This window comes from Gigantopelta aegis, chromosome 7, assembly GCF_016097555.1.
Source record: "Gigantopelta aegis isolate Gae_Host chromosome 7, Gae_host_genome, whole genome shotgun sequence".
NCBI classification, from domain to species: domain Eukaryota; kingdom Metazoa; phylum Mollusca; class Gastropoda; order Neomphalida; family Peltospiridae; genus Gigantopelta; species Gigantopelta aegis.
The window spans coordinates 28,163,955-28,176,088 of NC_054705.1; the positions used below are offsets into that span (position 1 = coordinate 28,163,955).

The following is a 12,134-nucleotide window of genomic DNA, read 5'->3' on the forward strand; positions in this document are numbered from 1 at the left end:
TCTATGATTTTGAGAAGGCGGGGAAAGGGTAAGTTCAGAACAGAACAGAACAGAACTTTATTTCACTCAGGCCGTTCCACAACGGTATTAGAGGAACATACATAATAAATATAATAAACATGACAAGATGATTTACAGAAGGATGAAATAATATAACATATAGTATTACATAATGTACATGTATTTACCTGTACATGGTATTAATTGACAGTAACTGTAACAGTAGTAGTACTAGTGATAATAATAATTAATAATAGTTAATAATAATAATAATAATAATAATAATAATAATAGTAATAATAATAATAATAATAATAGTGGTAATGGTAGTATCTGGTTCAGTAATAATAATAATAATATTAATTGTAATATAGCTAGAAAACAGTTTTGCTTGTGACATGAGTTATTCAGTTACCAGGGCGTTTAAAAGCCTGGCAAATTACATTTATAAATTTCGCCAACTTCTTTAATACGCTTATTTTCTTACTGCTCATTAGTTCTTTGAATTTGTAGGTGCTTGGTCTTGTATAATAATAGGGATGTAGAAACATTACTCGGGAATTATGAAAAAATTTACATACTAATAAATAATGAAATTCATTACCGATGTCACTTTCATCACATAAAGTACACAATCTATCTTCAAATAATATGTTATTCCACCTTCCAGTTTCGACAGGTAAATAGTGATTTGACGTTCTAAATTTTATAACTAATCTCCACAACCTTCCGGGAATTATATTTAAATATTTTTCAAAAACAAGTTCTTCTTTAAAAAGTTGATAGGTTTTGCCTCTTGATGACATTGATGTACTATTATTCCATGTTTGTAAATATTGATCATTTTGTCTAACTTTAATTTGTTGTGAGAGCCAGGTTAACGATAGAAAAGTATGTGATATCCAAACATCGCTCATTCCTAAATGCTCCAAAATAGTTTTAATACTAGTGAGCCAATTATAATTTATTCTATTTGTGACATGATCTGTCAACATAAATTTGTATAGAAGGAATGGTAATTTTGATAGTTCAATATGTTAAGCTGTCAAACTGTAGCAGGTGTTGTAACACCAGCAAAACCTACAACAACCCATTGAATACCAGTACACTTGAAAATGTTACAATGTACTCTGGCATGTGCATCCAGCATGACGCGTTGCTGCCGGGTCAGGGTAGACTAATATTTTTCCTTGGCAGTTAAAAAAGGGGTTAAAGCCCCTACCAGCAGAGTGGTATTTTACTTGTAGAATGCAGAAAATTGTATTTCAGGACATTTAGTTTTTAAAATTTTAGGGGGGAGCATACCCCCGATCCCCTCTAGAAGCTTTGCTTTGCGCCCTCGTTCTTAATCACACCCCCACCCCCACCCCAATGTCTGTTTGCTTCCGCCGTGCCTGACCTAACCTCCCCCTCGCCCTTGGACCCGCCATTTATTAATGAATCGCTTTTTTGTTTCTCTCAGAATTCAAAGGCTGGACAGACTGAGTCGAAATTTCCTCGATCATGACGAGAACATTACGGCGAGACAGATGTTTGAGAAACACAGGAACAACTGGCCGCAACTCCTAGTGGTCAGCCAGGGCTGCATCGGACTCACGGACTTCGACACGTTCTCGTCAGAACAGGTGCAGATCATTGACAATACTTACATTGTATAATGTATTGTATAGATAACAGTACTTTCAGTACTTTCGCTATCATGTATGGATAACAATTATTTCACTATCGTGTGTAGATAACAGTACTTTCACAATCGTGTATAGACAACAGTACTTTCACTATCGTGAGTAGATAACAGTACTTTCACTATCGCGTATAGATAACAACTCTTTCACTATCGTGTGTAAATAACAGTACTTTCACTATCGTGTATAGATAACAGTACTTTCTATTTTAATATCGTTTATGTAATAGTAATAAATAATTACCTTCATTATAAAGTTAAAGTTTATTTTGTTTAACGACGCCACTGGAGCACATTGTTTAATTAATCAAACATTTGGTATTTCTGACTCATAATCATTAGAGGAAACCCGCCGCAAGAGATCTTTTATAAGCACTTTCCCACAGACAGGAAAGCACATACCACGGCCTTTGTCCAGTTGTGGTGCACTGGCTGGAACAAGAAAAAACAATCAACTGAATGAATCCACCGAGGTGGTTCGATCCTGCGATGCAAGTACCTCAAGCGAGTACTCAACCACCTGAGCTAAGTCCCGCCCCTACTTTCGTTATTGTCTATAGATAACGGTACTTTCAATATCGTGTATAGATAACGTACTTTCAATAACGTATATAGATAACGGTACTTTCAATATCGTGTATAGATAACGTACTTTCAATAACGTATATAGATAACTGTACTTTCAATGTTGTGTATAGATAACGGTACTTCCAATATGTATAGATAACAGAACTTTCAAATTTATATAAAGTTAACGGTACTTTCACTATTGTATATAAAGTAGATAACAATACTTCAGTTAAGCGGTATAGATGACAGTATTTTCATAAGAGGAATAGGTAACAGTAATTTCATTACGGGGTATAGCACTTGCACTACGATATAAATTAATACCATACCAAGTATAGGCAATCAGTAATTTCATATTGGCGGATTAGACAGATAACTATTTTTTTATTTTTCTGTATAGATAGCACTTGTCTATCATAATTGAACTACGACTACTGGTCTATCACTGGACTGATATCACTGGATTATCATTAACTGGTCTGTTATTCGCTGGACTACCGTCACATCACTATCATCACTGGACTATGACCAATGTACTACCACCATTTGACTGCCACCATAATGAGACGCTGATCCATTGATTTGCAGGTTGTGAGAGTACAGAAGCAGTTCCAGTATGAATGCGTTATTGCCAGGGACAAGCTTGGTCGGTTCGTTAGCATACCGCTACACTTTGAGACAAAGTTCAAGGTGGTCCTCGGGATCAAACACTGTATGGACTTCAATTATATTCCTTCATAAGTAGTCAGGAGCGGGTGCAGGATATTTACTGGGGGGAGGGGTGCAACATTTAAAATTGACACCTACGGTAATCCGAGAGACGGTGCATCTTTTAAAAGGGACACATACTCTGTTCAAAAGTACATTATTTTATAACATATATTGTATAGGGCAATGCTGTCCCATATCACTGGATACTAGTATTTTTGTCGATGCTCTTTAAAAACAGAGGGTGCACATCCCCAGCACCCTTCCCCTGGATCCGCGCCTGATAATCAAAAGTTTACAATAGTTACAGTATATGTAATCATGTCATTAAATATGTTTTAATAGAAAAACAAGGAATACAATCGTTTCACTTCTCAATTTCAATTTCAATTTCGGGCAGAAAGACAATTTTAATCTATTTTCATGTTGTTATATTCAATTAAGTTTAATGCACGCTCTTTGGATTGTCTGCCTAGTAGAGAGCATAGTAGTTAATAAGAACCGGCCTCGGTGGTGTCGTGGTTAAGCCATCGGACATAAGGCTGGTAGATACAGAGTTAGAAGCTTGGTACTGGCTCCCACCCAGAGTGAGTTTTTACGACTCAATGGGTGGGTATAAGATCACTGCACCTTCTTCTCTCTCACTAACAACTAACTCATTGTCCTGGATAGACAGCCAAGATAACTGACGTGTGTACCTAGAACAGCGTGCTTAATTGGAAAATAAGTTGAAAAGAAATTAAAGTTAGTTTTAAAATGTCCTTTTTTTTTGGTCCAGTTGGAAAAAACCCTTTGTTACTTTACCCTGATTCGTGTTCTTACTGGCCTCAAGCACACGCCCCTCAACGTTATTTCAGGCTAGGTGCGGCCCTGGAGTAGAGGTATTATATACCTTCTCATTCAACTGTTCATCCACTCTGGGTTGAACCTGGTTTTGGGATACGAACCCAGTACCGTCTAGCTTCAGTTAAACACGACGACGTTGCGTCAGCACTATTGTGTACAGTTTATGTGTCATCTATTATGCATTACAAACACGAATAGGAACTAATATCTGGTAAATCAAAGGCCGTGGTATGTATTGTCTTGCTTATGCAAAAGTGGATAGAAAATATCTTTAATAATTTGTATAGCAGCAGCACACCTGTCTTTCTTCTCTACCACTCCCATCTCTCTCTCTCTCTCTCTCTCTCTCTCTCTCTCTCTCTCTCTCTCTCTCTCTCTCTCTCTCTCTCTCTCCGTCTCTGTCTCTCTCTCTGTCTCTGTCTGTGTGTGTGTGTCTCTCTCTCTCTGTCATCTGTCTCTCTCTCTCTCTCTCTCTCTCTCTCTCTCTCTCTCTCTCTCTCTGTCTCTGTCTCTCTCTCTCTCTCTCTCTCTCTCTCTCTCTCTCTCTCTCTCTCTCTCTCTCTCTCTCTCTCTCTCTCTCTCTCTCTCTTTCTGTCTCTCTCCGTCTCTGTCTCTCCCACACAAACGTTATCCGTTTATCTATTCGTTAAACACCAATCAAATATACTAAATACATGTAGGCGTGGTTTAGCATGTGCTGAGGTGTCATTGCCACGATTAATCGTCCCTTGTTTCTGAGGTGTCATTGCCACGATTAATCGTCCCTCGTTTATCAGGTGTGACTGCCACGATTAATAATGCCTTGTTTCATTCAGATGGACCAGAACAGTCACTGTCGGACATCATCGCCAAATACGAACTTCCGCTGACAGTGAAATTCGCCGTGCCCAGGAGTCACGTGTTCTACATCAACACCAGTTCGCACAAAGCCGACAGTTTCGGGTGCATGGCATTGCTACAAGTGTACAACGAAACCTACCTGGTGTCCAACCCCATTAACAACGGTGAGCAGGGTGGACATGCTTCAAACGTGCATATTGGCTTAAAGGGATACTGACTTCACTGCATTGTAAGATGTTTCCGACTAATAAAATCTTTTAACGTCTAAAACTACGCATAAATATATTTTCTTGTTTACAATGTCAGTGGCTGTATATTTAATGTGTTTCTGGTCGTCTTAATATTTGTAAGAAGCCCAAATTGGATTTTTTCTTAAAATAATTTTGTACGTACGAAAAAAAAAATGTTTTAGGAAATAAAATGAAATTTAACCTAGTACAAATACTAGAACAATTAGAGATACGTTTAATATACAGCCACTAATATTTTATACAGGAAAATATATTTGATATGTAATTACAATCGTTAAAAAGTCTCTGTTAGTCGATAACATCTATAAAAATTACAGCAAACTCAGGAATGCGTCCCTTTAAGGAAACTTCAGGCACCGCGAAAGCAAGTAGACATTTGGGAGGGAATGGGGGGGGGGGGGGGGGCTGAGGGGGGTCTCTAGGGGTTCGGGGGGGTTTGTAAGGAAATGAAATGCAAAGCAAAAGTAAAACCGGCCTTCGTAGGGGTCCTACGGGGTAGGCTTCCCCATAAAATTTTGATAAACTAGAAATGAAATGCTCAATTAGTGTAAACCATTGCACCGACCAGTACAATAACTGGTTCAACATAGGCCATGGTTTGTGCTGTCCTGCCTGTGGGAAGCGCAAATAAACGATCCCTTGCTGCTAAGCGGAAAAGAGTAGCCCATGTAGTGGCGACAGCGGGTTTTTCTCTCAAAATCTGTGTGGTCCTCAGACGCCATTAACTCGTAAATAAAATGGGGGTCGGGCCTAATATTTGCTACCAATAATATTTTTGATTCAGAATTATCGGGGGGGGGGGGGGGCTAGAGTCCTCACCCCATCCCCCCTGCCCCTGCCCCGCCGTGCTTGAACATTAATTAAAAATAACCATACACAAAAAAAGATTGCCATCCTTGATGATCTTAAAATTTATTTATTGATATTAAACCATTTAAATATACACGATTGTACTAATTTAAGTTAATTTATAATTAAGGCTGAAATAGTCAGACAAACTAGTATACATACTTAATTTGATATTTATTATTTCAATTTTGTATTCACGTTTAATATTAATGTTATTTAACTAGATGTGTATTTATGAGTATACATTGTAATGTATGTATGTGTGGAAAACGCTGTGAAATGATCGGCAGTCCAAATAACATATTCGTATTCGTATTCGTAATGAGGCTTTTGCACTGGGTTTTCATAACAGTATGTTTTTCTGTTCCAACCTCTGTCCTACGATTGGTATATCATGAAAGGCCGTGGTATGTAATGTACGTTCCAGTCTGTGGAAGGGTGCACATAAAGGATTCCTACTGGTGCTTTTCGATAGGTTCTACACAGTTTATGGAGAATAATGTATGCTAATTGATATATATATATATATATTATAAACTAGTGATATTTCTAAGTTCTAATATTAAACTTAGCAACTGGTATCAAAATGTCAATTTATTGGTGACATAAGACAATCCTAAAATAATTTAATTTACATATTCATAAGTTACCATTCTGTTACAGGTATATTGGATCCTTTAATTTGCATCGTGCCACTGTACCTGGAGATGCTAATGAACACCATATATGGGTCGGAAGTCTTGACAGACGATCAGTGGCACCACTACCTAGACGAACTTACCGCAGAGGCAAACAAAGTGAACTTTGACTCGGTTCAAGGACGAAAAGGTAAGTCTGCTTTTGTTTTTCTGTTTTGCATTTTTGCTTAGTCGTTCTGGATTCTTATAATTAAGGGGCGGAAATAAGCTTAGTCGCCTGAGATGCTTTCGTCGCAGAATCGAACCACCTTGGCGGATCCATTCAACTGATTGTTTTTTCTCGTTCCAACCAATGCACTCCAACTGGTCAAAAGCCGTGGTATGTACTTTTCTGTCTGTGAGAAAGTGCATATAAAAGATCCCTTGCTACATTAGGAAATATGTAGCGGGTTTCCTCTAATGACTATGAGTCAGAATTACCAAATGTTTAACATCCAATAGCCGATGATTAATTAGTCAATGTGCTCTAGTTGTGTCGTTAAACAAAACAAACGTTTTTCATATATTAAACAACGGGGCGGGATGTAACTCGGTGGTAGAGAGTTCAGCTGTGCTGCAATGGACCTCAGGATCTCCCCACCTCAGTAGACTGTATATTCCCTGTCCCAAACGACAGGTACATTGAAGGTCGTGGTATGCACTGTCTTGTTTATGGTAAAGTTGTTTTGTTTGGGGGGTTTTCTGTGTTTTGTGGGGGGGGGGGTATTTTGTTTGTTTGTTTTGTCTTTGGGTTGTTGTTATTTTTGTTTCAGTTTTGTTGTATTTTTGTTTGAGTTTTGTTGTATTTTTGTTTGTTGGGTTTTTTGGGGAGGTTTTTTGGCTGGAGTAGTTTGTTTGGCGACAGCGGGTTTCTTATCCCCTTTTCTCCATTATGTGTCGAAATAAGCATCATAACAGACGCAGTTTAAAACACGCTGAGGTGTCGTTAAACAAACATTCCTTTCCTTTCTTTTCTAATGGCGACATTGTGAAAAGGCGACATGTAACAAATCCTCCTGCGTAGTAGTGACATGGACTAAAACTCATTTTATCAGGTACAGTCACTCCCAGACGGATTTACCAGACGGGCGACATGCATTGTATAAAGAATTGAGTTGTCACGATAGGTTTGCAAATCGCGCGGAAAGGAAGATAGCGCTCTACGAGATAAAGATTTCACAAAAGAATACATTACTGTGTTGATCGGTGCACGTAGATAAGGTCAGGTCATAGGGCTTTACGTGCACATTCAAAGCAAGCGCACGCCTGTCTTGGACAGGAAAGGTGGGGGTGGGGAGGAGGAGGGACCGCCTGCACTGGCAGGTGCATGGGAGCACCAGCATGCCGACAGGCGCTAACTGACTCCATCTCGCCCTGCTTATATTAAGCAAATTTTCAATTGTTACAATATATTTTCCGGAGGAGCATAATTCGAACATTCTATTTTTGACTCCCACTCACTGACTAATCTATCAAAACACAACACTACCGGCCAGAGTGCACTGACTAATCTATCAAAACACAACACTACCGGCCAGAGTGCACTGACTAATCTATCAAAACACAACACTACCGGCCAGAGTGCACTGACCAATCTATCAAAACACAACACTACCGGCAGAGTGCACTGACTAATCTACAAAACACTAACGGCCAGAGTGCACTGACTAATCTATCAAGTGCAACTAATCTATCAAAACACTACCGGCCAGAGTGCACTGACTAATCTATCAAAACACAACACTACCGGCCAGAGTGCACTGACTAATCTATCAAAACACAACACTACCGGCCAGAGTGCACTGACTAATCTATCAAAACACAACACTACCGGCCAGAGTGCACTGACTAATCTATCAAAACACAACACTACCGGCCAGAGTGCACTGACTAATCTATCAAAACACAAGACTACCGGCCAGAGTGCACTGACTAATCAATCGCTGTCTAGTTTATCACTGGATGTCATTTTGAGACAATCTTCATAGGAAACCAGGGGCGGGACGTAGCCCAGTGGTTGAAGCGCTCGCTTAATGTGCGGCCGATTTAGGATCGATCCCCGTCGGTGGGTCCACTGGGCTATTTCTCTTCCCAGCCAATGCATATCAAAGGCCGTGTTATGTGCTGTCCTGTTTATGGGATGATGTATATAAAAGATCCCTTGTTACTAATGGAAAAAATATGTAGCGGATTTCCTCTCAAATAATATATTTTTACCAAATGTTTGACATCCAATAGCCTGTGGTAAATAAATCAATGTGCTCTAGTGGTGTAGTTAAACAAAACAAACTTTAACTTTTGTAGGAAACCAGCTATATGAAAGACAGCACATACCCCGACCTTTGTTATGTCAGTTGCTGGGTACTGCTGGGAGATCGTTCAAGCACCAGCTACCGTACATCAATTGATCATTGATAGGTGTATGAAAAGCTGTGGTGTGTGTTACTCTGTGGAAAAACACTTATAAATGAATGAACGAATGAATGTTTAACGACACCCCAAACACTTATAAAAGACCAGTTGCTACTAATATCGTGTAGCACCAGTGTCGGCAGTACGTTGCTTCTCTCATTCTCTAATCCAGATGTCAGTGTCTGACACTTAACAGCTTGTCTTTCTTTGTTTCACTTATGTTCGTGCTTATATCCTATTAAGATTCATGCACGCTTTCCTGGGAACACAGCTAACTGGGCTGGAAACCCGCTGTCACCACTATATGGGCTACTCTTCCGATTAGCAGCAAGGGATCTTTTATTTGCGCTTCCCACAGGCAGGATAGCACAAACCATGGCCTTTGTTGAACCAGTTATGGATCACTGGTCGGTGCAAGTGGTTTACACCTACCCATTGAGCCTTGCGGAGCACTCACTCAGGGTTTGGAGTCGGTATCTGGATTAAAAATCCCATGCCTCGACTGGGATCCGAACCCAGTACCTACCAGCCTGTAGACCGATGGTCTACCACGACGCCACCGAGGCCGGTAGTGAGAGAGAGGTTAGTGTAGTGGCCTTGCACCTTCCCATACTTTATGTCGTTTTACCATATGCTTGCCGCTTGTTACAGCATAGGGCTATGAGTCATGGAGGGAAAACAAAAGTCACACGTGTGGAATGCAATACAATGACATGATTTGTCATCCATGTTCAGCTCTGGAATTAAGATGCATCATGCTGTTTTACTTTATTCCTAAGTCTTATTATCATCTAGTGCAAGTGCATCGGGGATCGGGTCGAGTTTGACCTTTGAATACTCTTGTCCAGTAATTTGGACTCGTTGAGGTCCTAGACACAGTGGTAATGTCCTCTCTTATTAGAACATCTTCTAATGTATTGTGTCCGTACAAATGAGTCTGTGCGTATCTGTCAGAGCGCAGTGCAATCGCGGCCATTCTATTTGAGGTAGATATACATAGGTGGGCTGGTTTTTGCCCGAGTTAAACGAAAATGCCCCGAATCTGGATAACAACATTAGTATTACTGCCAAAAAGCTATATAGGGTTTTAAACGAATCACTACGCATTTTTACTAATTTTTGCGGTTAGAAATGGAAATACATGGTAAAAAGGCCTCAGGTCAGCACATTTTGCTCGAATATCTATATCGTTTGTGCCAGAATTGGAGGATTTGCTCCCACTGCCCCCCGTCTTATACGCTTATGTAGATATATTCAAGTACATTAAAAACAGTTTCCTCCAGCTCCTGTAAATTCTTTAATATTGAATGGTTTCAGAGATGGCGATATACGAGAAACTGCCTCCAGAGATCGATAATCGCGACGACTACGACTACATCCGTATAGGTGACCTTGAGGCGACCTTCACGCAGCCAGCACGATTTCGAGACAGCGACGTGTATTCAGAAATCGGGCCTGACGTACCGGCTCGCGGGGAACAGCCAGACGATGAGCCGAGCTCGACCGTGCACGCCTGTCCTGTAGAGAGTCTGGGGATAGAGGAACTGTGTGCACAGCTGGAGAGACTGAGGTTGCACAAGCATGTGAAGGTGTTCAGGAAGAAGGGAATCAGTGGAGTGATCCTGAAGTCTCTCTCAGAATCGGTTCTCAAGCAGGAACTGCATTTCAAGGATTTCGAAATAATCAAACTGATGGCCTTTATAAAGAAAGGACACATCCCTAAATAATCAAACTGATGGCCATTATAGAGAGAACACATTCCTAAATAATTAAACCGATGGCCTTTGTAAAGAGAGCACACATCCCTAGATAGTCAAACCGATGGCCTTTGTAAAGAGAGCACACATCCCTAGATAATCAAACCGATGGATAGTCAAACCGATGGCCTCTGTAAAGAGAGCACACATCCCTAGATAGTCAAACCGATGGCCTTTGTAAAGAGAGCACACATCCCTAGATAATCAAACCGATGGCCTTTGTAAAGAGAGCACACATCCCTAGATAATCAAACCGATGGCCTTTATAAAGAGAGGACACATCCCTAAATAACCAAATTGGTGGCCTTTATAAAGAGAGGACACATCCCTAAATAACCAAACTGATGGTCTTTATAAAAAGAGGACACATCCCTAAATAATCAAACCGATGGCCTTTATAAAAAGAGGACACATCCCTAAATAACCAAACTGATGGTCTTTATAAAAAGAGGACATATCCGTAAACAACAAAACTGACGGCATTCATAAAGCAGACACATCCCTAAATAACCAAACTGACGGCTTTTATATAGAGGGGACAAATCCCGGAATAAATTGATGACTTTTTAAAGAGATGACCTATCTTTAAATAATAAGTCTGATGGAATTCATAAACATATATCACGTCCATAAATGATCAGATTGTTAGCGTTTATTAAAGAGGACATATATATACATAATCAAACTAATGACATTTATAGATACAGAACACATCCCTAAACTAATCAGACTGGCTGCGTTTATAAAGGGATGGCACATCACTAATTCGTGGCATTTAAACAGAGGACACATCCTTAAATATTATTCATACACTTTTTTTTTTTTGCCCAGCAAATTCCACGAATTCAAAACGTTTTGCATGACATTTTCGAGTATGTTTTGTGATGCACGACTCGGCCTACAAATCAAATACGAGTATGACAAATACCTTGAAACTGAAGGGACAAATAAATAGGTCCAGTTTCAAAGAGGTTGTCTTTTCAAAATGCATATGGGACACTCAAAACTGGAACTACAAAACAAATTTTAAAAAGATGACTTCGTTTTATATTTTGAGAAACGCACGTTCTGTTCGTATATGTTGCAAAACAAAAAAACAGTAAATCAAACCTCACATGTAGGAACAACTTGGGATGGCGGTGGTCGCATACTATTACAAGGTCACTGTGATCTCTTTTTTTAACGGTCTACTGCACATAACAGTAAATCCTTGTCAGGACCATATCTTGCATACATAAATGCTGCAGTAAACGGTCATATTGGTTGGCAACACTTAATTGTGTCTCAGTGGAAAGCAGTTCTGAGTCAGTGGAGGAGGCTCGTCAACATGAACCAGGACAGGTTAAACAGACAAGTTTTTATCGGGCCTGAAAACCTACAATCAAGACAATGTAAAAACTCAAACTACACAACACGCCTTTTCCTCAAGGAACTCAATATGGATCACTTGTTTAATGTAAATAGTATAATTCCTTTAGCATTGGTCATCAACGTTTTAGAAAAGTATACAAATAAATTAAATGACATAATTATGGTCAAA

The 12,134-nt window shown here is 39.6% G+C and overlaps 1 protein-coding gene across 3 annotated transcripts in view; it reads left to right on the forward strand.

Moving 5' to 3' along the window:
* Positions 1-12,134, forward strand: part of LOC121377672 — a 19,738-nt gene extending 7,604 nt beyond the window's left edge. For all 3 annotated transcript variants that reach the window (XM_041505749.1, XM_041505747.1, XM_041505746.1), the window contains exons 3-7: positions 1,463-1,625; positions 2,843-2,966; positions 4,624-4,812; positions 6,412-6,576; positions 10,155-12,134. In XM_041505749.1, the coding sequence (XP_041361683.1) occupies positions 1,463-1,625; positions 2,843-2,966; positions 4,624-4,812; positions 6,412-6,576; positions 10,155-10,564 (1,051 nt within the window). In that variant the 3' untranslated portion in view covers positions 10,565-12,134. The remainder of the gene's footprint in view (positions 1-1,462; positions 1,626-2,842; positions 2,967-4,623; positions 4,813-6,411; positions 6,577-10,154) is intronic.